The 26,388-nt window shown below is 42.5% G+C and overlaps 1 protein-coding gene across 2 annotated transcripts; it reads right to left on the bottom strand.

Moving 5' to 3' along the window:
* Positions 1-654: 654 nt before the first annotated feature.
* ddhd1a (DDHD domain containing 1a) lies at positions 655-26,388 on the bottom strand. 2 transcript variants are annotated; one of them, XM_069662049.1, is made up of 14 exons: positions 25,130-26,388; positions 23,512-23,688; positions 18,403-18,504; positions 13,390-13,518; positions 11,229-11,376; positions 8,775-8,884; positions 8,131-8,237; positions 7,781-8,043; positions 6,603-6,678; positions 6,201-6,350; positions 5,842-5,906; positions 5,571-5,743; positions 4,932-5,129; positions 655-4,373 (listed from the first exon to the last, which is right to left on the bottom strand). In XM_069662049.1, the coding sequence occupies exons 1-14, from the start codon at positions 25,923-25,925 to the stop codon at positions 4,186-4,188; spliced, it is 2,682 nt and encodes an 893-aa protein (XP_069518150.1). In that variant the 5' UTR covers positions 25,926-26,388; the 3' UTR covers positions 655-4,185. The 2 variants fall into 2 exon arrangements, with proteins under 2 accessions (XP_069518150.1, XP_069518151.1); XM_069662050.1 differs by lacking the exon at positions 18,403-18,504.

Below are 26,388 nucleotides of genomic sequence, written 5' to 3'. Positions count from 1 at the left end.
TTTGGCAAGTGCGGCTTTATACATTTCTCATGCGAATTTAACACATCTTACCGAACCTAAAACACAATCAATCAAGTCACACAATAATAAGAAAGAAGTGTTGACAACTGTCAAAATAGCTCAATTAGTCGAGGGCAATAAATGGAAGCAGGAAAGGAGAAAGGGCACAGACAACAGATGGTCAATAGGAGTCTTTGTTCCAGCATTACCTATAGATGACTGACCTCTTCTGGCCAAATGCAGAACAGCAGGGCCAAATGCATTATTTATCAGAGTCACCTCTGCTCTAAACGCTCCCATCTGTGGGCCTTTGCTTCTGCAGATGTTGCTTAACTGCATTAAAGCGCCAGTAACTCATGTGGAAGCCGTGTCTGCTTGTGGATTACAATGTGGCCTATTCACCATCTATAAGTCAGCTTTGTTATTGACATCAGGGGGGCTGCTGCTGCCTCGGAAAGAATCCGAGTTGCAGACGAACACACGGCTCTATTGTCCAAGAAAAATCAGCCTGGAAATGAGCAATGGGAGCATCTTCCTTTGGAAATATCAACCTCCTACTACTCCTACGCAAGAGCAAACAGAGCCCAAGTTCAATATGTTCCCCTGCTATTATCAGCGGGATATGAGAGATTAAAAAGAAGTAGTCATTGTATCAAAAAAAAAAGTAATGCTTTAATAAAAGGAAATAAATACAGTGCTTTGGATGGCAGTTAGAATCCATTACAGGCATGGGTTATTGCACAGCTCTAAGGACAGACAAAAACACTTTCCAGGACATCCATTCAAAGTTAGAGTAACAGTGATATCTGACACGAATGTAACACATTTCATTCAATACAGCCACAGAAATGTCGACGCGTCTTTCTTTCTCACACGCTGCAGGCCCGTCCTTATTAAACCGAGGAACATTGTAAAGTCTGACGAAACACTTTAACTCAAGAATGGCTTCAAACTGGTGTCAACACGTTGAATCTACAAAACATGTAACAGTAGACGTTTCCCTGATGCTCGTCGCGCCTTTGAACAAGAAAAATATACTGTCGTCATTCAAAAATGCTGTGCGTTAAATGCTCATAGAGTACAATGTATCTTTAAAAGTTCCTCCAGTTGAGTTGCAAGTTATTTTTCTTAGCAAGCAGAGTGAAAACAGTTGGAAATCTGTGCTTGATTCAAGAATTCCTCCAATGGAAAATCATTTTGGACACACACTGCCAGATCACAAACACTAGCAGGGAGATTAATGTTCGGAGGGTCTGTCCACACTCTGTCAATCATGTTTGCTGTGTCTGCCTTAAAGATGCAGAGGCAGCAATAGAAGTGTCTTTGTATTTTGCATTACATGTCTAAGGTCTCCAAGGTAAATTGCATGCCTGCCGTCCGAGTAACACGTTTAAAAACATAACACATGCTCATCAAAAGGAACATATAAAATCAACAACGGGCTGCTTTCTTTATGATTTCTGTGCAATTATAGCTGTTGAATCGATCAAATATCCCGCTCCCTTATGTGTCCCTGCTTCCATTTGAACTCTGGGTCACCTCACGAGTCATCTGAAAGGCAGCCCGGGTTCAGTCAGTAAGCCTTTGCATAAATAACACACACAATATTACCAATAAATGGATTCCATTCAGTATTGGATCACTCGACAACAGCCCTTGATTGTGTGGTAAACAGCTGCTTTCACAATAGCAAATTAAACTCTGATTACATTATAACAAGCCGGACACAAAGACAGCAATCAAGTCTGTCAAATGTAACAAACCCCATAAACATGAATGTAAAGGGTTATTCCATTTCTTCATCCAAATGTCCTCTTAAGAGAAATTCATTAACAATCAGGAGGGTTTCTACTCAATTAAGAGCACAAAGCAGGTTTTTCGATGTGTGTTGGCACTCTCTGCGATGTTCCATTCACTGTTAAAAAGACACCATGCAACATGAGTAAGTGTTGTAACATCTGTATATTCATAACAGGGCCTGGAGTCGATTTCTTTTTAATAACTGCTCTGAAAACCTAAGGCGTTATCGTTTTCAGAGAACTAAATCACAACCTGCTGTCTCCAGGTGTCCAGTTAATTTGCAAGTCGTGTCAATTATGAGATATGTTAAATGTAGATTAAAAAAAAATCACTGTTAAATACTAATTCAACCAAAGCTATCATATCAAATTGGTCAAAAGGGGAAAGTGTGAGTTGGTCACAAAAGAAAGGCAAATGAGATACAGTTAATTTTTCGTGCAGTGTATCACAAAAGCCTCTAAATAAAAAACGAAAAGCTACTTCTTCCCATTTGTTTTTCTAAATTAGCATTAGCATCGCTAAAGTCAAGCATAAATGTTATTTGGCCACATGTTTGAATCCCAGTTTCCCTACTAGGAGATCCGTGTTTCTATCCACAAGAGCCGGAAAGCTTTTCTCTAAGAAAAATATTTCTTTTGTTAATTTTTTTTTTTTTTTAGTAAAAATACATCTTTTGCGACGGATTTCTTCTGGATATTAAAATAAAGATATAGCAAAGAAATAAATTCTCACCATAACTAGTCCTTAATGTTTTAAGGTATAATAAGTAGGATTTTCCTAGAAAAATAAAATATAGACTTTTAAATATAATATAATATTAATCATCACTTATGGGCCTCTATACATGTGTGTTGGTGAGTGTGTGTGCAGACCCTTCCCTCTGCATCTATTCTGTTGTTTTGCTTTGCACGGGACTTTTTCAGGAGGGGCGCTGTTGTGGTTCCCTTCGCCAATAACAGCGTATAGGTGGCGACAGAGCGATGCAGAGTTGGCCTTCTTTCTATTGGACAGGTAGGTGCCTCAAACCGGGTGGGACAAGCTAGCGGTTAGCATGCTAGCGCAATGGTAACCGGCGGTTAGCATGCTAGCGCAATGGTAACCGGCGGTTAGCATGCTAGCGCAAAGGTAGCCGTGAGGCTGTCGATGTAAGCTCGGCGGGGTGGGCGTGTTCTGGCATGAGAGAGTGAGAGTGAGCTTCTGGTGACAAAGAGCCCAAGAGGAGGGGCCCAGTTTAAATGTGTTGTTGACAAAATGCAAGGAAAAATCCTACTTATTATACCTTTTAGCATGGTGATGAGTTTGAATGATCAGAGTGTTTCACTGAGACTTGGCTCCTCGTGAATGACATCAAGAGATTATTAGAAATAAAATATGTTTAAGTAAATAAATATGCATGTCCAGCTCCATGTGGTCGTAAACTTTTGTATTTAAAATGTCACACTGATGCTCCAGACATTCTGTCCCTGGTGTTACAACAAAAACTGTGCTGTGAAGATGCAGAATCTTGAGAGGAAATTATGTTTTACTTCACTGTGCAGTTTATAAAAGTGGAGTAAGATCATGTTTTATTTGGTGCATATCTATTTAAAGAGTCAAACAATGCTAAAAAGAAGTGAACGTAAAAAAATAATGGAGCATGTTTTTCTTGCGTCATACTTAAAAAACATTAAAGGGATAATGCCCTACGTTTTTTCTTCAGAAAAACTAAACAGAATGAAACTGTATGAGTGATATTATTTGGCTAATTTTGAAAGGCATTGCATTTGCTTGTTAAAGAGTGTTTGAGATGTAGTTTTTAAATGTTTAGTGTAAAGACAAAACTTCTTTTTGACAGATATTAATGTTCTCATTTATGTAAAAACAAATTTTAAAAGCACAGAGCAGGAAGCCTCAGATGTGTGTCACTGGGCTCCTGAATGCGTCTGTGGGAGGGAGGCTGGACTTGAGCGATGATAAACAGAAACTGTCTGGACACTTTATCAACAGGCTACAGCTGTCTTGAAGGTGAACTTCTTCTAGGTGCATTAAACTCATTAGTCTCATCTGTAACTCATGGTCATACTGGCAAAGGGTGCACCTCCTTAGGGGTTCCTTGTCCAACACTGTCACCCTTAGGGTGCACAATAGTGTACTAACAACACAAAAGAGAAAAATGCACGTCTTGGAATGAAGTCTGTTAGTAATGATTCCCAAGTGTTAAAAGAGCTGAATCACAGGGAGACGTAGGAAAAAAAAATACATGGTAAGTGTATTTGAGCAGTTTGTGTGCAAGAAAAATAAATGAGGTTTATTTTTGTGTCTTGTTGAGAAGACAAGACACGACTCCGTCCTTAAGGGTTAAAAGACACCATTCAAGTGTGTTTGTGTTGTAACCAACGTGCCGCCTCAGTCTGGATCCGCAGCATCTTCTGCGGGGTCAGAGGGCGTCGTCTTCTGCTTGTATATGAAGGTCAACAGGAAGAGTGCGATGTCATGTGAGCACCAGTAGCCTGTGTGAGAGGTCACCGCTGACCAATAGCGACTCTCCACCAGACCCTCACGGAGCTCAAAGTCGATGCGTCGCTCCAGCTCCACTGAAAGAGACAGAAATAGAGGCATTATTACATCCTCCTAACACAACACTATAACTGAGGCTGTCTCTATAAAAGTGATGCACCCCTTTCCCACCTAAATTTAGCGTTTTTTTCAGACCCAGGAAGACGCTTATAGGTGCCGACTGTCTCCTTTCAGTCTCTTTTCTGCTGCGTCACTATCTAGCGCCAGGAACAGGGTTAGTATCAGTGAAGATGTTACAGTTTAACAGACTCATTCAGTCTGTTTATCAAACTTGGTGCAGACAAATTTGGAACGATGTTCGAGTGCTGCTTGGACGGAGACGGGCGGAATTTCTAGCTGAGATAACGAGGAGTCGCAGAAGTTATGGATGGAGCATAGCATCGCGCCAGAAAGGGGGCGGAGATTAGCGTGTCGACACAGGTCTTGTGTTCCCATCAATGCCAAATGGAGCCGAGGCGATAATTACCCGGGTCTGAATGCAGATTGTAGCCTTTGCCATTAAGCAAAAAAGGCCAGGTGTTAGTGGGTTGTTTGACCAGTGGGAAAGCGGCTATAGACAGTTTACGTGAGCTTACATGATGTGTCAGCAGTGGGTGAGGTGGGCCGAGTCAGGGTGGAGAGGCCGTATGCTGACTGGCTTTCTGTCCGCTTCTGCTCCTCCTCCTCAGGGTTCGAACCTCCTTCAAGTCCTAAAGACACGGAGGGCTGGCTGTTGGAGCGGGAGAAACGGGAAAAGAGGATGCCTCCGATGCCCTTCCCTATACTCGCCGCTCCTACATGGAAAGGAGAGAGTGAAAAAAAAGAGATATGTTAGGCGGGATGTTTTGTGTTATTCCTTTTCCCAAAGTAAAGAGAAGGCAAACTGAACGAGCCAATTCTCAATGTCTCCACATGAGGGCAGTGTTGATGTAGAATTGTCGTGAGCGTCTCACATTACTTCAAATATTGAACCTCACAGCAGAGAAGGGATTTCACCTATGGAATTAGGACGATCCCAAGAGTGAAATTTAATTAACTCAGCTCATTCTCTGAGCTTTCATTTAGTGCCAGAACTCATTAATTCCCTGTGCAAGCTTAAAAGAAAATGTAGAGAGGTACATTCTCCATCCTAGACACCCTAAAGAAGTAGTTAAATGTGACCTATATTTCTTTAATTTAACCATTTTACAAGTCTTGGAAGTCCTTGAATTATTAAAAGTGATGGCGTGTCTTACCCAGTATACTGGCCTTGCCCAGACTGGTGATGGACTCTCCATAGTGCCTGCGGGCGAGGACAGGAGAAGTGCTCGGGCTGGGGATGCTCTCAGTGTCAGATGTTGGGTCTTTGACGGGGTTCAGGAAGGTCGGCCTGACCTCCTCGTAGGATGTGGGGTTAGTGGCGCTACACCTGATGGAGAAAGGAAACAGCATATATTTAGAACACACACAGTTTAAATGTTTTAATCAAAGATTAAATGTCACACAATGTAAGACTTGAGTGCTTACCAGTGTATCTGAATAGGTGCAATATTGTTGTAGTGTTTAAGGATGAGAGGCTCCAGTCTGTAAGCCTGGAAAGAGCAATAAAACCTCATTTAGGATACAGGTCAGATACGTTTTCAAGTATGCACAGTGCACATTTTTAATCTAAACATCTGACTGAGATCTGGTTTCTATTAGTAAAGCACAGCGGACATAGTCCAGTCCAGTAAAAGCAGATTCCTGCTTATATATCACACCCTAAATGTGTGTGGGCTGAATCATAAAGAAAAGAGGAGGGGGAAAAAAACGTCTTCACTTGTTGTCATAACCCTGAGTGAGCGAGAGAGCATCTGTATGAGCAGGGTCAAACAAGGTAGACTGACCACAGGGTCTGTGGGATGGAAGACATTGAAGAGCCTGCTGCAGATGGGGGTGGGCAGGATGTGGTCCTGGTGGCAGCTGGTGCCGGGGCGGATCCCTCTCAGGGCCAAGAAGACGGCCAGAGGAGAACCCATGCAGAAGAAATTTTCCACCTGAGAGAGAGAAGACGATGAAAATGTCCTACAGAGAGGCTCGGACTTTACAGAGTCAGCATTTGTTCAAAGCTGAGAACAGCAATGCTACAGAGGCCAATGTAAACAATTCTGTTTTGTTTTCCTCATATAAGTGGACACATAAAAATAACACACACTGAAATTAAGTCATGGTATTTGGTGATGAGTGGATGAACTACGTACTTATACTGTAATGGTATTCATACGTGCGTTCAAAGTTAAGCATCATACCTTAAATCTAAGAGCTGGTGGTGCTGAGGGTTTCGAGGCCTCCAGTGTTTGGAGCTGATTTTCAAGCTCCCGTAACCTGTAAGAAGCAGAGAGGAAAACAGTGTTAATAAACTAGAGAATAAAGAAAAACATAATTAAACTATAGCAGTGTTAACTCTTCAGACGATTAGTTTTAGTCACATTTAAGTCATTTTAATCGTTTTAACCCACTTCAGGTAAAATGAACACTTCAAATTTCAACTGATCATTCATACAGGAAAAGAACGATGAGGACACAGCATCTCAAGATTACTTTTCATCATCGCTTCTCATTTAAATCGATCGCTCCTTTTTGTGAGGAACAAGCATCAAATTTTTGACAGAGCCTGAAACAGAAAGCCTGGGTGACACAGAGAACGTTCACAACCAGCTTCGTGATAGCCTTTATCTCCAACCGGGTGCCAAGTTACAGGAATGAATTGCTTGTATCTTGACAGACAGATTAGACGCACAGAGGGGGAAAATATGCATTTTAAATGTCCGACAGCCCATCATTAACACTTAGTCCAGTCTTGTCTCGTTTTATTATCAAAGATCTATTTTAAGCACGTCAGCGTTTCATCTTGGAATAAAGTTTGTTGACGAACATTTATCGTCATAATTTTCATTAATGAAATTAACACTGTAATACACTCCCTTTTGAATGTGACCTTATTGCATTCAGGCTACATAGACACACAAACTAATTCTCCAATCATATATATATAAATATTGATCTTAAGTCATCAACAACAATCAACACTGTTTCCCAAAGATAAATGAACACAATAAATGATACTGCACACAAGGTATGACAGGTAGGGCAGATGAGTTATATTTAAAGCCTCTTCCCTTCCCTTTGTAAACCCAGCTGCCTCACAAAAACAAACAGGAAGCACAACTTGCCACCTGACAATGGAGCATGAGATGTGCAGCTCACAGCACGCACTGTATTATGTGTAACACAAGAGAGAGAAATGCTTGTTTTTGATGTTGAATTCGACGGCGGGATTATCAAGAATAAGTCCAATCTAAACAACCAGGTGTTATTCTGATACTACATAACACATTTTATCTCCTTCTTCAAATGAATACACAAAAATGTATATCAAAAGTTATACTTCTCGCCAAAGAAGTGACAATAAATCTGCATTAGCTACCTGTTCCTTGTTAGCCGCAGCTGCTCTAGAACATGCCTCTCCTCATAGGACATCCAGCGCAGGTCGAGCTCCTCCTCCACAGCGTGATGCTCCTGCAGACAGAAGCGCACGGGATCCCATCCCGTCATGATGTCGTACGTGATGACGCAGCCGAGGGAGTGCGACACGATGGACACTTTGCCTCCGCGCTCCTCGAACTCGGGGTTCCGGGAGCAGAAAAGGGAGTACAGTCTGTTCAGCTCCTGTGTGAGGCCCTTGGTAATCTGGAGGAAGTAGAAGGGAAGTTTAAAGGAGGAATAGCGCGTCAGGAGAAATGTAATGTCTAGTGTTTAGAAGCCCGCGACCCTCACCTCATCCCGGTAAAGAGGGCTGTTGTAGTACATGATGTCCATGGCACTGCTGTTGAGTAGATCTCTGAGTCCTCTCACTTTGTCTGGTGTTATTGAGTCGACCGTGTCTGCAGACAAAGCAACAATATCACAGGATTAAACATTAACATGCTACTTGATGAATGCAATCATACACTCAGTGGCCACTTTGGAAGCTATACCTACAAAATCTAAGTTAATCCATTTGTTTATAATTGACCCTTCGCCAATTCCCACCCCCCTTGGTTACTGTTGCTACGCCTGTCAAGCTTTCGCACCGGCATGTACATTTTATGGCTTTTTCAGTGACAGATGTTCCAAGGGAAATAACAGCAAATTCCTGGAGATATAGATCTGTGACAGAAGCAGTGTCGCATGCTTGTTTACAGTTTACAGGCAGGTGACACATGGGTCAGTTCACCCTCATAAAGAGCCGCACTAATGCGATCTCAGACGGACTTTGGTTGTAAATTAGAGATGAAAAACAAGAACACAGCGAGGAGTCCTTTTGGACCAAACAGCATTAAAGCAGCAACTTGACGTGTTGAAATATACGCACATAAAGAACTCACAGCTGTAGCAAACACCAAACAGGCACAAAAGCTTCTGTTAAAACACACACTGACCTCCATCCAGTGCAAGTTTGGAGCGCCACTCCACGGGCAGGAACTCCACATGCTCGTCGTTGTGCTCTGAAAAGTGCTTCTCCTCCATCTTCCTCACACCCTCCCTCAACCTAAACAGACAGAAAAATAAAGAACACAGTACATGAGGACAATGTTGCACAGCTTTATTACTTTGGAGTGTATTTGGGTAAATGTTGGCTGATCTGCTAAAACATTCAGATATGATGTCATCATCACAGTGACTTGGCAGAGGTGTATCACACAACCAGCCCTGCTAAATACTTAAGAGTCCTTGTTTGCACCCATTCTCTCACAGTCTTTAATGACTGTCTGGAAGACAAGAATGACGCCCATTTTGCTGCTCACTGATGCAGCAGCTTCGCTCATGCAGCACACATACACACATGCAATGGCTGCAGTGCTACTGGTCCTATATGGGGCAGCATTAGCGTGCGGGAAACACTAAACGTACAAAGAGAGAGAGGGTGAGGTAGGGTGTTGAAACGGGTAAGTGGACGGCTGAGAGAGGCTTTTAGGCGGCACCTAATGCAGGTTTTGACAGGACTATGTACAGGCTAGTGTGTCTGCAGGGGAACTTTAATGCTCAGAGGGTTGAATGCTGCATTTCAAAGCAATCTGTGCCGCACCCACAAGGGCTGCCAAGCTTTTTGACTGGCAGTAAATAGGCGGCAAAGCTTTGACATTGCAGGTTTAGCTGAAATAGACTAAAAAGACATTGTTGTAGAGCCTAATAATGGCCTAACCCCACACAGTTTCATCTGTTACAGCTTCCGATGACACTCAAAAAGACACAGAGCTAAAATTAACTGGGATTCTAAATAAAAGGCACAACAAGGAGCTGGCTAGACGTGTCACGTTGATCTTTCCTCCTGGCTGAGAAAAGCATAAATGCTGTAATCCACAGGGAGCTAGGAATGAGGCTTAAGGTGCTCTGCAGCTTGACGTGGTCTACTTTACCTGCTAAGCTGGCCTAAGCTGCTGGCCGAGGCCCGGCGTTAACTTTGTGACACAGAGACACACATGGCTCTGGTCCACTAGTGCCTGTAAGGCTGATGGTCCCGGGCCAGGACAGTGGTGTCGTTTGGGGTCAGATAATGTGTTTACACAGTCCATCATACAAATACAGGACTAAATGACTGATTTCAGCTAGGGTGATATTTCAAATTTAATCCACTCCAGTACTGTTTGAATAACACTGTGTGTTATTTGCTTGATCATGTGTCATAAGGGGGAAGTTACTGTTCTGTCCTGTAACTTTCCCACAAATAACTACTTTTTAGTTCCTCTTTAAAACATTTAGGCTTAAAAAGAGAAAGAGAAGTCAGAAGGTCGGTTAAACAACTAGACATGAACTGGTTAGTTCATTTTTTAAACAGATAAAGAGAGACAGGAGTGGTTGAGAAGAGAGAGGGGGTGCTGGGCTGCAAAGGGCCTCGAACGGAACTATACTAGGCCCACTGCAGTTTCAGTTTTAACACCAAAATAGCATGACGTCGAGTAGACACAAATATTTCCCTTATGTTGCTGTATGTTTCTGTTTTTTGTTGAGCGTCACTAAACGCTCCCTTGTGTTTTCTCAGGTTTCAGAGCTTTGTGCTTCTCTGCCGTAATACTTCAGGCAATCTAATATCACAGTAGTATAAAGTAATAGAACAGCAGGAGAAGACAAAGAGTGAGAAAGATGGAGAGAGGAGGGGAGGAGAAGTAAAAACAAAAGGCTGCAGCGTCATCGTTAGAAATAACTTCCACTTTTGTAATTACGGGTGGGTCTAAGTGAACACAGCAGAAGGAAACAGTGATATTCCTAAATTTGGTTAATGCATAAATAAGCAATCTGATTCCAAATGCTTTTACAGATGTTTTTATGTAATTAGCTGCACCTACAATGTCTTTTGAGGACTGTAGTTGTGCATTTCATAAAGTTAAATACTTGGCAATAAATGAGAAGTTATCAGGAAACACAAGAACTTGCCAGACAGGTTTGTATCTCAAACTCCTCATTGGTTGTAGAAAACACACAACTTGTAATTTCAGCTTAGCCAGGATGCTTGGAACAAACAGAAAAATGCTCTTGCACAATTCTTAACAAGATAAAGGAACACACATTTATCACATTTTTGTACCTCTGTCATAAGAGACAAGAGGCACGAAGTAAAGAGACGTGTTGACAGAATGAGAAGTGTGAGAGACAGACTGAGAAGAGGAGCAGAAAACAAACGTCATCATATATAAGGGGGATTTTTGTAGAATTAAGGTTGGATTTTGTAAGTGTGTTAAAACATATAAACCTACATTAGCCCCTTTACTGCTGAGCCATGGGAACATTTGATTCTATTATAGCCTAATCTAACACAGTGAGCATTTAAAGAGACTAAAATATCATGTGGTGTGAACCCGGTATTACTGACATCAAAATCATTTTAAAAAACTCACATTCCAGTGTTTTTAATAATGCGTCCCTGGTCCATCTTCTGACCGATCCCATGAACCACAAAGACAATGTGCGTAGTCTGCGGAGGTCTGTCCTCAGGCGAGGCTTCCTCAACATAACCCCGGTGGAGGCGCGTGCCACTGCTGGAGGCTGCGAGAGGACAGAGGACAGGGTCAGACTATTGCCTATCGTGGCTGGTTGTACAGTAAGAAAAGGAAGACATTTGTGAACATGTTTTTACAGTCATTTCTGTCCTGTATTGCCAAACACAAACACTGCCACTGAGTTCACTCGGAGGCTATAAATATCTAGATGATGGTATTTAAGTACATGCTGTTCTGAGTCCAACGAGGCCAGTAGGTGAGACACAAAGTGACTAATACTCTTTGGCAGCGCTTACATTGTGCCTGCAGGGTTACGTGTGTGTCCTTATACGCAATCTATAGTCTGGTCCAGTCATGTGCTGAGCAGCCAGACGATAGGAGCCAAAGGAATTTGTTGTGTAGATAGCTCTAAATAGATTTCCACTGACTGAGCGCTTGTTGAGGAAAGCTGGGATAACCAATGCCAACCCCTTATCTTATAACCTTCGAGAAGGAGATGAAAATCTACTCTTATAAGATGATAATCAGCCATCAGACATCATACAGAGGATCAAAACAGACGTTCCATATTTATGGTTGCACTTGGCCAATTTGATCAAACCTAATCAGTTAAAATAGCAGATGGATAGTGCGTGATTTTCTGAGCTAATCCAGTTAAGTTGCTGAACATAGCAAATGAAAACAAACTGTGAATGCAGCTGTAAGTATAACATGTGTTAACTAGATGTGCAGGAATGTGGGGACAGGTGAAGGAAGCAGGAAAGGTTCTAGCCATGCTAACTCTAGCTACGTCTGTTGTCGGTTAAGTCCACCAGTTTGGTAAAGCATGAAATATTTCAACTAGTGGTTGAATTGTTCTTAAGTTTTGTACATTATGTCCACAGGATGAATCCTTAGAACTTCAGTTATTTTCTTCTTCTACTATGAGTTGGACATTGTTGTTTTTTTAGTGACATATCTGGACACCTGTTGGATAGTAGTGCTGTCAAAATTGGCCAAAAATGAACAATTTGAAAATTTGTTTTTGTGCAATATGTCGCCAAGAAGGCACGCCAGTCCAACGAGAGACAAACTTACTTTCAAATATTTATTTATTTAAACATGAACATGCCTTTTAAAAGATCAACATAGGCTTCCTACACCTTGCAAAATAAACAAATAAAATAATCAGGTTACAGTGGAACGGACATTCAGCGCTCCGAGCAAGCTGTGCTGTGACAGGTATATTTATTTAAACATAAACATGACATAAAATCAACATATACCTCTGTGTTTAGCTGGGAGCGAGAATCTCTCTCTCTCTCCGGCCAGGCTGGGATTTGAATTCTCCACTATTAAGTACCATACAGCACACGGTTGTTGTATTAGCTCCTTTCAGTTAGACTAAAGTTAAATAATGATGTATCGTAGTATCGAGTGACTGTGTGCATTCAAAGATGCTCCGTAACCAAGAGAGCGCGCGTGGGGACATACGAGAACATGCGACAGCTCGCGAGACAGCCGCAGTGGTGCTGATTTTTTTCACATTGAATATTGAATTTAATAACTGAATATACATTTTTATTACAATTCAGTTATATATTCAAATGTAGAATATCCGTTGACAGCCCTATTGGATAGATTGCTCCACATATTCATGCCCACTTCAGTGTAATAGATAATAGTAGATCTGACTGTTTAACTAGCCCCATCGTCAGCAACACGTGTCTGCACAAATCTATGATTGTGAAAATGGTAATCATTACCCTGTTAACAGCCTTAAGTCATTGTGAACATGTGGACAAGCAGACTTTGGCATTTAAAATTAACCATTGCTCTATCTAAGGAAGGCGTCACTGCTAGTGTGGCTGTAATGTCTTGGTCTAGTTTGACCTTATATTAACTTTCACAGAAAACACGACAGCAAAAACACTGTTAAATCTATGTATGATATGTTGCACCTACATTGTAGGTGCTTCCAATAAATACAGACGTGACACAAGTACAAACACACACGTCTAGAATGGAAGCAGGGCCTCTTATTATCTGGAAGGACGTTGACAGTGTGTGAGTTACAGACCTTTGGAGAAGCCCAGCTTCTGCGTGACTGTGCGTGCAATCTTTGAAGTGGTGGCGTCGCTGTAGAGGTACACCTCATCCACGCTGTGCCAATCCACGTGGGTCCGACTCAGCTTCAGACTGTGGATGGCTGCAGGGGGGAGGGCAGTGAGAGAGGAGTGAGTGAGTGAATGAATAGACAGAGGATGCAGAGGAGGGCATTGGCAGATGGTGTGGGGAAATTTGGCAAAGAGAAGGGGGGAAAGAGTCAGGGAAAGGAGGGGGGGGTAAGGGAAAAAGGTTAACTGATACAGAGGGTTGTGATTACAAATCTCAGAGCGAGTACAGAGGGAGGTTGAAGACACTGTATGAATTGCACCCAGTTGTTATCATCTTAAATGCAGCACAAAAAGTAGCACCAATCTATTCACACAGCTCAATCAAATGCAGTCTGGTGCATTGATCTGCAGTTTGAAAGAAAAACACATCAAACTATGGCACACCACGATTGCTTATTTCAGCTCTTACTTGTCCGTCCTGCTCTTGGATCTTTCTCCATGTTTTTAGTATAATGCAGTGACGAGTGCAAGTAAGAGCAGAGATACAGCTAGAGAGAGGACGCTGTTTACTACAGAAGCTAGGAGCGATAAATGAAACTGGTTGACTTGAGAGGGTTATTTATGACTCTGCAGCATGTCCTTTGAAATGTCCTGTGCAGCCAAGTTCATGTGGATGAAATAGGCGGAAGACTTTGGCGTAGGTCCAGTGCACAGTCATGGTTCCTTGTACTGGTCTGAACCAATCTGGGGATTAAGCCTTGAGAAAGGGGTAATGTACTCAGAGGAATAAAATGTTCCAGATGACCTTTTTTGTGATCTTAGAATCTGTAACAATATAGTCCCACAAAGAGTGCGAAAGTTAATGCAACAAAAAGTGTTATTATTGTTTTATTATGGTGCGTCAAGAAGCACCCTGAGAGACTTAAAGACTTACTTAATGTATTTTATTACCATAGAATCACTTATGTCAGACCTATGCATCCTATCTATTGGTTCCCTTTCAGTCACTTGACTCAGTACAACACATATTAGTATGGGAAATCATGCCCTTGCTATACTAGATGTGTTGTACCTCGTTCCTCCCCTCAGGGAACAGAAGTTATAGTCGTAACATTACGTTCCCTTTAGGTCAATTCACTTATTCCTCTCCTTCAGGGAACAGAAGTTATAGTCGTAACATTACGTTCCCTTTAGGTCAATTCACTTATTCTTCTCCTTCAGGGAACAGAAGTTATAGTCGTAACATTACGTTCCCTTTAGGTCAATTCACTTGTTCCTCTCCTTCAGGGAACAGAAGTTATAGTCATAACATTACGTTCCCTTTCAGTCGATTCAGTTGATTCAGTTATAGTCATAACATTTCATGTCCTTTAGGTTAATTCACTTGTTCCTTTCCTTCAGGGAACAGAGGTTATAGTCATAACATTTCGTTCCCTTTCAGTCAATTCACTCGGTACAACACATATAGTATAGTAAGGCCGTGATATCCCATACTAGGTCTATGTGTTGTACCTCGTTCCTCCCCTCAGGGAACAGAAGTTATAGTCATAACATTACGATCCCTTTAGGTTAATTCACTTGTTCCTCTCCTTCAGGGAACAAAAGTTTTAGTCGTAACATTACGTTCCCTTTAGGTTAATTCACTTGTTCCTCTCCTTCAGGGAACAGAGGTTATAGTCATAACATTTCGCTCCCTTTCAGTCAATTCACTCGGTACACATATAGTATAGCAAGGCCGTGATATCCCATACTAGGTATATGTGTTGTACCTCGTTCCTCTCCTTCAGAGAACAGAAGTTATAGTCATAACAAATATTTCATTCTCATTCACATACATATTTAATAGGCATTTCCTGGTAATGCACTATCAAGTCAAGCATTTCAAAAGTTTTGCAGTCTCTCTACTTCCCATGTAAATGAATTAAACAAGATGTATATCCATCAGGTCTTGTGTGTATCACACGGGGGACTTAAGCTGGGCCGCTGCAGCCTGGCAGGCTAATTTCTTTATCGGACCAGCATGATTGGAAGGTGATGTCAGGCCAAGTGTTTATTGCACCTTAGCTGAGACCTGCTAACTCTGAGGGCAACCAGTGTGAATAGGGACGGCTACCTCTAAAGAAAGACTACTTTGTAACAAGGAGCAGAAGAGTTGGAGTAAAGGGCTCTGGCTCAATTTGGAATCACAGCAGGAAGGATATTGTGTTTTTTTCCCAGCCAGATAAAACAATACAGCTTATGTCCTGAGGAAGTTAAGTTGAGAGATACAGTTGCATACACAGTTTCATCTGTCACATGTTTCCAAACGAACCCACTCCACAGCAAAGCAAACCTATGCTTAACCTCTACCCACAACACAGGATGTAACTCAGCCCCATTATAAGAACAGCAGTGAAGGGAAACAACCACCTGTTCCGAGAAGAGAAACTTTCACCAATTAGTTTGGCTTCAACTCAAACAGTTTGAAGTGGCCTCCTTTCCTCATTGACCTCACAGCTTACTAGGACAAAGGAGCAAAGGATGGCAGTAGGTGTCACGAGACCTACAGACTGTAATCAGACAGAGGTGGGGGAGGCCACTTCAGACTGTTGAGCTTTACTTGTAGCAGAGTGACTGTAAAACAGGAAGTGTGTGTCCAGCTAGAATTAAGACTTAGCTGAACTTCTCCAGTTAGCTGGCTTTAACATTACATGATATTAATTTAATAGGATTTACAGGTGAACCTGTAGCCAGTATGGTGGAGACACACTAAAGGACACTTCCTGTTTTACAATGATAAGCAATGCATTGTGACTGAGAGAGAAAGACTGGGGATCGAAGTACACAAAGGAGCTGGCTGTCAACCAAGAAAGGTTAAAGAGTTTACTGCGGGACTTTTCTAAGACAGCACTGCTAAAGTGAAATACTGAGGGACACGGGGAGAGAGAGAGAGAGAGAGGCTTTAAAAGTAGGGGGGAAAATATGTAGGCAAATAATGTGACATAGGGTAAACTGTATACTAGGTAAACCGTTGAGATGCCACAGAAACAAGGAAGTTGTGTGTGGGAGTTTGGGAAGGATGCAGGAGGCACAGAGCGAGAAAAATATGAAAAAAGGGCTCCTCAAACTGATCATGTGTAATATGTGCGATGATGACAGTCTGGTATTGTGAAGAGCGGAAAGGTAGCAGTTACAACCTTTTCTTGGCTATAGCATGATAAAGGTTTTTGCATGTCTTGTAAAGACAGAACATGAGTGTAATGTTATTAGGGAGTACGCAACTCAGTATATAGTGAGTGGATTGGGTTTTATACGCTCCAACTTTGGGCCAGAAATGAAAATAGTTAAAGCTAACGTTAGCTGTAGCTCAGCTTGCAGCTCCCAAAGCCCTACCGAAGAACATATGAGAGACGCCAATTTTTAAGGTGAGATCTCTTTAGCCAATGTTTTTTAACCAGGGCCTCTGACAATAACTTAGCCCTGAGGTAAAATCTTAAACTCCGAGGGGTCATTTTGAAAATCCGTAAGCTGTGTGTAAATTCAGGGGCTGCATCTACAAAGGATGAGTCATTCGCAGCCTGCGTAGGCCGCCAAGGCCGCACTGAAATGAGATGGTCTGGTTTCCTGTGTGCCCTTACCCTCGCATCACAAACTGCTCTCCTGTCGCCTAGCAACAGGTAGCTAGCTGGCTAACTAGCTAACATAACTAACGTCACGTAACTTAACCATCATTTTAAAGATAATTTAAAGTTTCCAGGCCTCTTTTGCTTTTTAACATTTGTATGCTAGCTATTTAATTGAGCTGAAACCAAAAACTTTGTCATTTAAAGTCCGCCATGTTAATTGAATTAGCGCGCAATGAATCTCGGGATACGTTGGGCCATGAAGGATGCACCCAATGGATCCTTCGTGGCCTGGGATAAGAAGGACCATTTGTTGGTCGCATCTGAAGGAGCCTTCAAAATAGGACATCCTTGGACGCGCCAGTGTGACGCAATTGGCCTTCAAATCAGTTCGAAGGATGCAGCCTCTGAATTGAGACACAGCTTGTAATGTTTTCAGCCTGTCATGCTTGTGCTCTTGATTGCTCTTTGTATATAAATGCAGCTTAATAAAAGCGCAGATATTTGACAGACAAAATGCGACTCAACTCAGGGGTCTTCTCCACTGATCGACTTTCAGCCCTTAACGTCTTGTGTTTTGGTCTTTTGGGAGGTGTATGGATATTGCTATGTCAGCTACTATGAGATGAGGAAGCAGACCCAGAGACCTCTCTGTTCAGCATTTTTAACAAGGGTCAATACACTCAGAACTAGGACAGTGATGGACCACTAAACAGCATGTCAGGGGGCAATAGTAGAGGTCCACAATGGCTCCTCTGTTTGGCTCATCACTTGTGCCTGGCTCTCAACAGAGAGCTTTGTTCATTGCCCTTACAGCGAGTGCTAGGGTTGGTGGTTCATTAAAGACGCTCTTACAGCCAGAAGGGATGAAAGAACGAACACAATGAGACAGAAAGTGGGAGACGGGTCTGGAGAGATAACAAGGGGCAAAAGGAAGGGTGGCTTTTTGAGGACCAGCTTATTGAATTCACATCGACTGGTTTAAAGGGGTCTTGCCCTAGTGGATGAGTAAACCATGTTTTCTGCCCACTTTCCCAGCAAGGAGAAGAGAGACAGATACATAGGTTTCCTCAAAAAGCAGCGCCAGCAGTGGTACGAAACTCTGGGTCACAGCACAAAGGGGGAAGTTCTAGCGACTAGGCCCAGTTAAGGCTGCAATGGAGAACTGGGAGAGCAGCTTAAATCCATTTTAATACAACCGTGTCTAACTGAGCCTAGGTCTAGCTCTATAGAGTAGATTGAACAGGTCTGAACCACAACAGAGAGGGTGATCTGGTTCCATAAGGACCTAGGATCTACTAGGAGAGAGGGCACAAGCTAGCAGATCTAATACAGCAGAGGTAAAGAAAAGAAGAACTTGGTATTTTACAGTACCTTGGCAGCGTTTGCGCTTGTGACATGTAGTTTTAGCACTCGTCTGATATCCACTCCATTTGAACAGAAAAGGGAGGTAGAAAGGGGGCAGGTGGGAGAGAACTAACAACCAAAAAAAGAGTGAGTAATTGCCGTTACCCCTTTTGTCAATCACACAGGCTACCGCCGTCATCGCTCTTGAGCAGGGCAATCTATCAAGTAGCGCTGCAGTCAGGTTCAATGCCCTGGACACAGAGCTTGTAGTGGTTGCTGACAGAACCTGGTGGCTGCAGGTGGATATCATGAAAATAACCCCAAACTGTGCCTTAGTTGTAGGATGGGGGTATTCACGAGCCTGCAGCTCAAAATGCAGCGCTGCTTGACATTTGCCAAAGATGACTGTGGTAGAATCTGTTTTACAAAGTTTACCTCCATTTCTTTGAAGTTTGTTGTCAGTCCAATACCCTGTTGCTCTTCTCAAATGTGTATTATTATTTGAAAACAGTAGGTTTCATTCCTTATTTAAGTAATGTATTGTGTATACATGACTAAAATAAAGAGAAAATCACTGAAAATATCCAATTATACTGTATATTATGTGGCACAAAGCAAACACCACTAATTAGTGAACATTTCAAAACCTTTTGCAAAGAAAGAAGAAATACACAAGTAACAGCACAAAACCTCAAAAGTATCAGACAGCCTTGAGCAATGCTTCTGTTTCCATTTGGGTAAATAAATAGCTCCTGTTTTGCATGAAAGAATTGTTTTACAGGATGTTGAATACCCCTCAGAGGACGAAGGCAATGTCAGTGAAATAACAAATTCAGTTGTAAGTGGAAGTCTTGAGCTGGCATTGAAAAAACAAAAAAGATCGTCTCCACGTTTGTTAATCAAATCAGCAAAGTCCACAAGTCTCAGATCTGACTAAATCATTCATTCCGTGTAAAACACAGACATCAGACTTGCAAATGTCAGCAGCGTCTCCTTCAGCAGAGGTGAAAGGCGGAGGAGGAGGAGGAGACCTGCTGAGTGCACAGGAAGTTTGTTTGCTGTAGAAGCTATTAGTAAAGTCCATTTGGGCATTACAGCACTGATGGATTCATCCATAAATAGGTGCTCCCTGATGACTGGAATATCTACTTTGTACGATCTTTAAATGGGTGTACTTGGGTTCAGTTAATATGTGTGGTAGTTTGAAGTATAGGAGCGTCTTTGGAGTTTAGATCTTGCATCACCTGAAGGCACCATAAGAGCTCATTCCTAGATCAAACAATAAAAGGTAGATTTTGTTTGATTATAAGGTATAAGACGGTCGCCATGTGATGATTTGTAACACATTTGATATGAGAATCAAATCTAAATGATTTCTGGCATGAAATAAATACGTTTTTTTTTTTGTCTAGTCATTAGATGACCAAATTCTTTTAAGCATCTGTCACTCATTAGTCATGCAGGGTTCCCAGCCTCATCTGCTGGTTAGATAAATAAATAAGCAGCTGAATATGTAGTGGACACAAAACAAAAATAAGGGCCTTGCCTTCCTCAAAAATACCAAAAGCGTTGTGCTGACGGATGACTGTGTGCCCAGCCCGCTGCATTTATTTTCCCTTGACGTCTTAGAAGCCTCACAGACTGGGACACACCCTTTAGTTTCCACCGTAGACTCTCTGCTCTACACCCGTACACACACACAAATCACAGGAGCTACAACTGTATGGATGGGATCCTCTTCTAATAAATGTTTTCTTTCTTTGAAAATCAAAAATAACATTCTCATGATTTGGTTAAAAACATTTGCAAACTTAATAATCTCTTGATGGAACTGGTATTAGTAGCCTCAGTAACTGAGTTAAGGCTGGAGTGCCTCTCTGATGCCACATGTTAGCAATCTGTGTCTCCTGTCTGTCCTCTGTGCTCTCTTTAAGCAAACTTAAGAGCACATTGTGAAGGATATTTCACCATTTCAAGTGCACAAAACCATCAAACTAATCCTCATTTATCCTGATATTGTGAAAGAACTACAGTGAAAACTACCACTGTTCATTTGTTACCCTATATCATGGATCAAGCATTTACTGTTGGCCTCCGTCCTTCACGATAAACAAGGAATAAGCATGTAAGTACATTTGTGTCACGAGAGAACAGAACATTCATGTACTTCTTGTACTCCACAGTAGTCCTGCCCACATGATGTTATGCCCATATAGCCCGCTGGTATGCCTACCATATGACTTCAGCTTTGCTAACCTTTCGTCTCAGTCTCGAGGAGAAAGGAGAAGGAGAGTAGAGATAGGACAGGGGAGAGATCGCAGGGGGAAATGTATGTACTGCAGTAATGTCAGAGCGAGGCTCGCTGGCTTTATGGTCCATTTATCAAACGTAATGCAGTTCAAGGCAGCCTTCTTATGGCTGCGACTGCTTCAGATTATTAGTTCCCAGATAAAATACTCTACTGTAAAAGGCTCCCTGCTACAGAGACTGAGCAAACAACGTGACGTGAATTACCAGGATCTATCACTCGCTTTGCTTTACCGCTCTGCTAAATATAGTGTGTGAAACAATCTGCCAACAGAAGGCAGCGGGAGGGTTTCAAACAGATGCTCAGTGTTTCGACTCCGATGCATTAAAGCAGGTAGTAAAAACATGTAAAAATGCAGCAGGCATTTGGTTTTAATAACATATACTGTGTGCAAGGATAATATATTTCACTGCACTGTTCAGCCTTGCAGTCATACAGCTCACTGACCGGACAAGCTAAGGTCAGATGTGTTGTGCTGTGACGGGGGCCTCTAAGTGTCACACAACCAATTTGTGTGCCCTTGGCTTGCATTATATTTCACACATACGGCTCTCACATAATCTGATCTTTTGTCCTCTGTGGCTGAATATACAGGTGCTTTAGTGTCCATGTTTACATGTAAGCTAATGCTTTTACACAAGCAGTGACCTTCCTGTTTTGGTCCTGAAAACTTCTGTGATTCAGGTCAGGGAAGTGCAGGTAGCCAAGAGGACATTACACCAAAGCCAACCTACTGTAAATCACTTTCCCCTGCTATGATCATGCCTTTATTTATAGGCCTTAATTTATTCTGAGCAGAGGGGGTGACATGTCCTGACATGTCAACAACAGAGCCAGACACAAGGTTTTGCGTGATTTATAGCAGTGATTCTGTAGCCATTATGCACTTATTATTCTAACATAACAAATCAGCTCATTTGATCATAAATTTATGCTGATTTTTTAAATTTTGCATAAACAATCCGGCTAACCCTGGTTCATGTTTGTCTGTCATGCACATTTGCTCAGTTTTCATACTGCAGACTAAACATTTCACACTCTCTTTAACAGTTTCTGCATCCTTTTCTCTCTGCTTCGCTCTATTTATCTGCCACATTCGCACACCCACGCACATTCATCACCACTGAAGGTCCTGTAGATCCGACTGCCTTAAGGAGACTGCTGAATCAAAGGACCTCTTTCTTCCTGCCCGTCGCAGCTAAAGCCTGCAACGTTTTGCCCGAGCCAGAGCTGCCAGAGAGAGTGTTTGTGCCAGAATGTACGAGGTGCACCTGCTTTACATCGGGAGCGTGACATGACAAAAACCTACACGCACCTGAATGGCGGCACCTGCTCCATTCATTTCTCTCAACTGTGGATCGATAGTAGAGCAGGCTGGGCTGTCACATCATTCACCATTTATGGCTCACAATGCGTTTCTTCCGGCTTTATTGTGAAGAGCATGACTTTACTTTTTAATGGAATTTATTGCAAATAACACCGATGGGAGCACTTCATCTCCTCACTGCCCTTACACAGCACTATGTGGTGCTTTTTACAAGATACTGCCTGGAATACAAATACTGAAGGGTTGATGAACACTGAAATAAAGATGTTCAGAGTTTTTGCATGAGAAATAATATGTTTTGTCACTTTGTTCTAACACCAAACCACTCTGACTCTTTGACAACATTCACCATCAAATGTAGTTACATTCAAGTTATTAAATACATATATTAATTGAGACATTAGTTAGTAGAATGGATGCGTTAGTGTTATGATTTGTGAAGATTTTAAACCATGTGTAGCTCTTTAAATTTAAGGCTTAAGGCCCCGATCAGACAGAGCGTGTTTTGCAGGCTATAACACATGAGGTGCACCACACTGCCTTTTCTGTTGAAGCCTACAGTTAAAAACAAGAGCAGCTCGCTGCGCCTGTTGTTAAGGCAACGACCGAATCATTAGCTGTCATTAACCGTTACTTTGTAAACTGACAGAAGGCCCGCCTCTCCATTCATCCAATTGGACTAGGAGAATAAACAGCAATGACGTCAGGCGCTTTAAGTTGAAGTTTTTTCAGCTTGAGGTGCGCAGAGCGTTTCCTCAAAAACGCGAGGTGCTCAGCAACGCAAAAATTGCCCCTCACATTGAAAACAAAAAGCTGCCCCCAGCTGCTAAAACGCGTTCTGTCTGATCGGGCCCGAAGCCACTCACGGCACACATTTTTCATCTGATGTCACGCTCAAGGCCGGATGCTTAAATGCTGTTAGCAAAAGGCTAATGGCGTTTTGCTGTGTTTCAGGCTGAAAGTTCTATAAACAATAAGATTCTAGAGAGACACTTGCTGTATGATCAGCAAATGAAACAACATGAATTGTGAACATCTGGAGCGACATCTGGCAAAAAAATCTTAAGGTAAAACAACATAAGACAACAGCTAGCGTTAGCATTCAACCCCTTCTTAGCTAACATTACTGAGGGATATAAAAGTAGGTGTGGTAACAGAATTTTAGACCTCATTTACTTCTTTCATACCGTGTCGTGTAACACTGTCAAACAGTAATGTTAGCTGGGAAGTGGCTGAATGCTAACATTAGCTGTTGTCTAACGGTAGCTAATGGGTTATCAAATACAACTTGAAATACATGCAGCGGTCCCACTGGATTTTCCCTATGCATAGTCTTTTGGCTAATACTTAGTACTACTTGCCACCTGGCAGTACATCACTATAGCAACATGTAAGCTCTCCTCCCTGAGCATGAAGTCAGAGTTAAATGAACTCCGTGTGAATAAGGTAAATTCCTCAAAACAAACTACCTCATCCACTCTCCCCGTTCCCGTTTTCTCACCATCTTTGCTATCGACGGTCTTGACCACCAAGTCGGTCTCGAAGGTGTCCTGCATTTGTTGCCCACGGAAATGGTTCAGGTGCTCGTGCTCGATGAGGTCGCTTTCCTCTTCCTCTAACGGGAGCCAGGTACCGTCAATGAACCACTGGCCTCTCATGACTGGAATATGGTCTTGTTCTGTGAGACGGGAAAAATTGCACGGTTGATGGATATTTCTGAGTCAGATAGGTAAATAAATTTAACTTTCTAATGCAACCTAAAATCCCCAACAGATTTACAACACTCTCTTTTAAGCAACCAAGTGCTTTGCCTTTGACTCATTTTTATGCAACTCCACAAGTCTGGTAAATCCAGGAGGGCCAAGTCTCAGTGGCTTATGGAGTGAGGCCAGGTTTGATTACAGTCTACAGTGACATTATTAAAGGAGTCTCATGTGGTGAATAAGAGTGTACAGGCAGTCCTGAATGTAAGCACACTGTGCAAAAGAGAGGGCCCATCCTGTACAGAGTGAGACAAATATAAAAACACAGGAGCGTACTCTTATTTACAGATGGGGAGGCTAACCAACATGATAGCACTAAGATAGACACAAGAAAGACTCCCTGATAGAAGCTCACAGGAGATACTATTCACTCTTTTGTAAGGTGGTTCATTTCTGGTGAGAGAAGATAAGTCTGTAACCCGCTCCACTCACTTCTCCCATTACATTAACTCGCCTGTCTCCCCCTAACTGATATGCTTTTGATGTAATAATATCAAACATAGTCCAGCAGGGTATTCAATGTTAACATGACACTGCGTTAGCAGTGGTATATATACGCCAGGCTGAAAAGGCACAGCGAGGGTCTGAGGGGACTACAAAGGCCCCTACATCTACAGCATGAACATTCAGGAAAATAACTGCTTGTCTAAATGTCACTTGGCGTTAACCTTCAAAAGAACCAGCTACCCACGAACCCTTTCATCCTAGTCAGGTTTGGTGAGGCTTCTACAGTGGCCGCCTTCATTTGTTCCCTGGCTTTTCCTGGAAATATCCATGAATTAGTTAGCACACATCAGCTGAGCCCAATTGACTGACTTCTCTGGTTGTTGAGATGTCCCCCAAAGGACAAGGCTAAGTAATTACTTTAGTAGAGAAGAATCTGCACGTAACGATGCAGGACTGAGGAGGGTTCGGTAAATTTAATTAATAATCAGCTGCTGGTTTTTATCATGGGAGAAGGGATGGTATTGAAATGACTTGTTTGGGTCATTAATCTTGTGAGCTGTCAGCCATTATACTGCAGGGTATAAAGTAGGGGATAGCAAAATAGTTAGCCATGAACAAGCCAATATTATGCTCTGTGAAACTTTTTGTTTCTTTAAAACAAACCTGTGTTGATATTAAATTAAATCAGTACTTTACATGATACGATTTTATTGTTTTCCTAATAGAGGCAAATGTTAAATTCTTCAGTCAAATAACACAAAAAGTAGTGCTATGAGGTTTGTTGTTATAGGTTAAGTAGTATATGAGATGTATGCACATAACAGGAATTTGCATCTACAGAAGCTTTGTGTGACTGATGCAGGAAAATGATTTTACACACTTTGATCATGTGTTGTTTACAATACTCACGTTTCCAGTAAACAGGGTTGCATTCCTTCTCTTTGACGTCCACCTCATACAGCCCTCCCCGGACACAAACAGGCTCAACGTTGATTTCAATGCTCTCAGGGTCCCTCTCCTCCGAGGACACGGTGGACGTGTCAAGGGATCCCCGGCCTCCGTGCACACTGCTGGTCCTGGTCTCCACAGGCACAGCACCGTTCAGTCCCCTACTCTCCACTCCGTTATTACTGCACTCCTCCTCCCCTCCACTGGCATGGGAGCCTGTAGCACCAGGGTTCAGCTCACAGTATTTCCGAAACATACGCTCAATTTTAAGCGAGTCATGCCCCACAAAGGACTTCCAAGTTTTCTTGTCCTCTTTGTAAAACCATCGCACCTCCTCCGGACCCAGCTCCGTGACCACCTCGTTGAAGCGGTGTCTGGAACTGTTAGACCTGGACCTCTTCCTCCTCTCGAACAACGGACCCGCGTTGTTCCCATCGCTGTCGCTGTACTCCAGTGAGCTGCTGTCGAGGTAGGCTGTTGGGGAGCTCAGGTCCAACAGCAGCCCGTCCTGGGTGCTGTGGTGTCGGGCGTGCAGAAGCGGCAGGTGTCCGTCCAGTCCCGACTGCACGGAGGACATCCCTGCCTGCATCGTGTCGTCCATGGGACTCATCTCTTGACAGCACGGATACACATCGCTACCCAAATCCCACTCCTTGTTATTGTTAGCGGCGTCAATGCTGAGCGGCGAACCTTTCCCGTCGGAGCCCAAAGATGAGCTTAATATGGAGGTTTTGGTTGTGATGTTGAAACTGCTCATAACTATATGAGCAACCCAACCTCACCACCTCCTCTTCTGTCGCTTCACCTCAACCAACTCTCACTACTTAGAGCTATCAAAAGATGTCATACTAGTCAGTGATGGAATGAGAGTTTCAACAGAATTAAAGACCACCAGACAAGCTTCCGCCGCATTTCCTTGAGTGAACCGCAGCTACATTAGCCTGCTAGCTAGCTGGCTAGCTAAGCTAATGAAGCCGGTTGGAGAACTCCGACGTTAGCTTATTAGCAAGTCTGCAACGTTCCAACCAGAAAACCACTTCCCTTTTCTTTTTTTCTAATTTAACAAACATATATCTAAATCAAATCACTATCCTGTCACCGAGTCCCTTTAGTCCAGCTTGATAGGAATAATATTGGAGTCACCATACTTTGAGTGTTCCGGGTCTCTGTGGAATTTCCGATTCATTCGTTGTCCAAACAAATCTTGCATAGAGACAGAA

This window comes from Semicossyphus pulcher, unplaced genomic scaffold (assembly GCF_022749685.1).
Source record: "Semicossyphus pulcher isolate SPU_LCO1_2020_fin unplaced genomic scaffold, fSemPul1.0.p SCAF_14, whole genome shotgun sequence".
In the NCBI taxonomy this organism is placed as follows: Eukaryota; Metazoa; Chordata; class Actinopteri; order Labriformes; family Labridae; genus Semicossyphus; species Semicossyphus pulcher.
The sequence above is the reverse complement of the archived record's forward strand: the minus strand, read 5'-3'. Positions and strand labels throughout refer to the sequence as shown.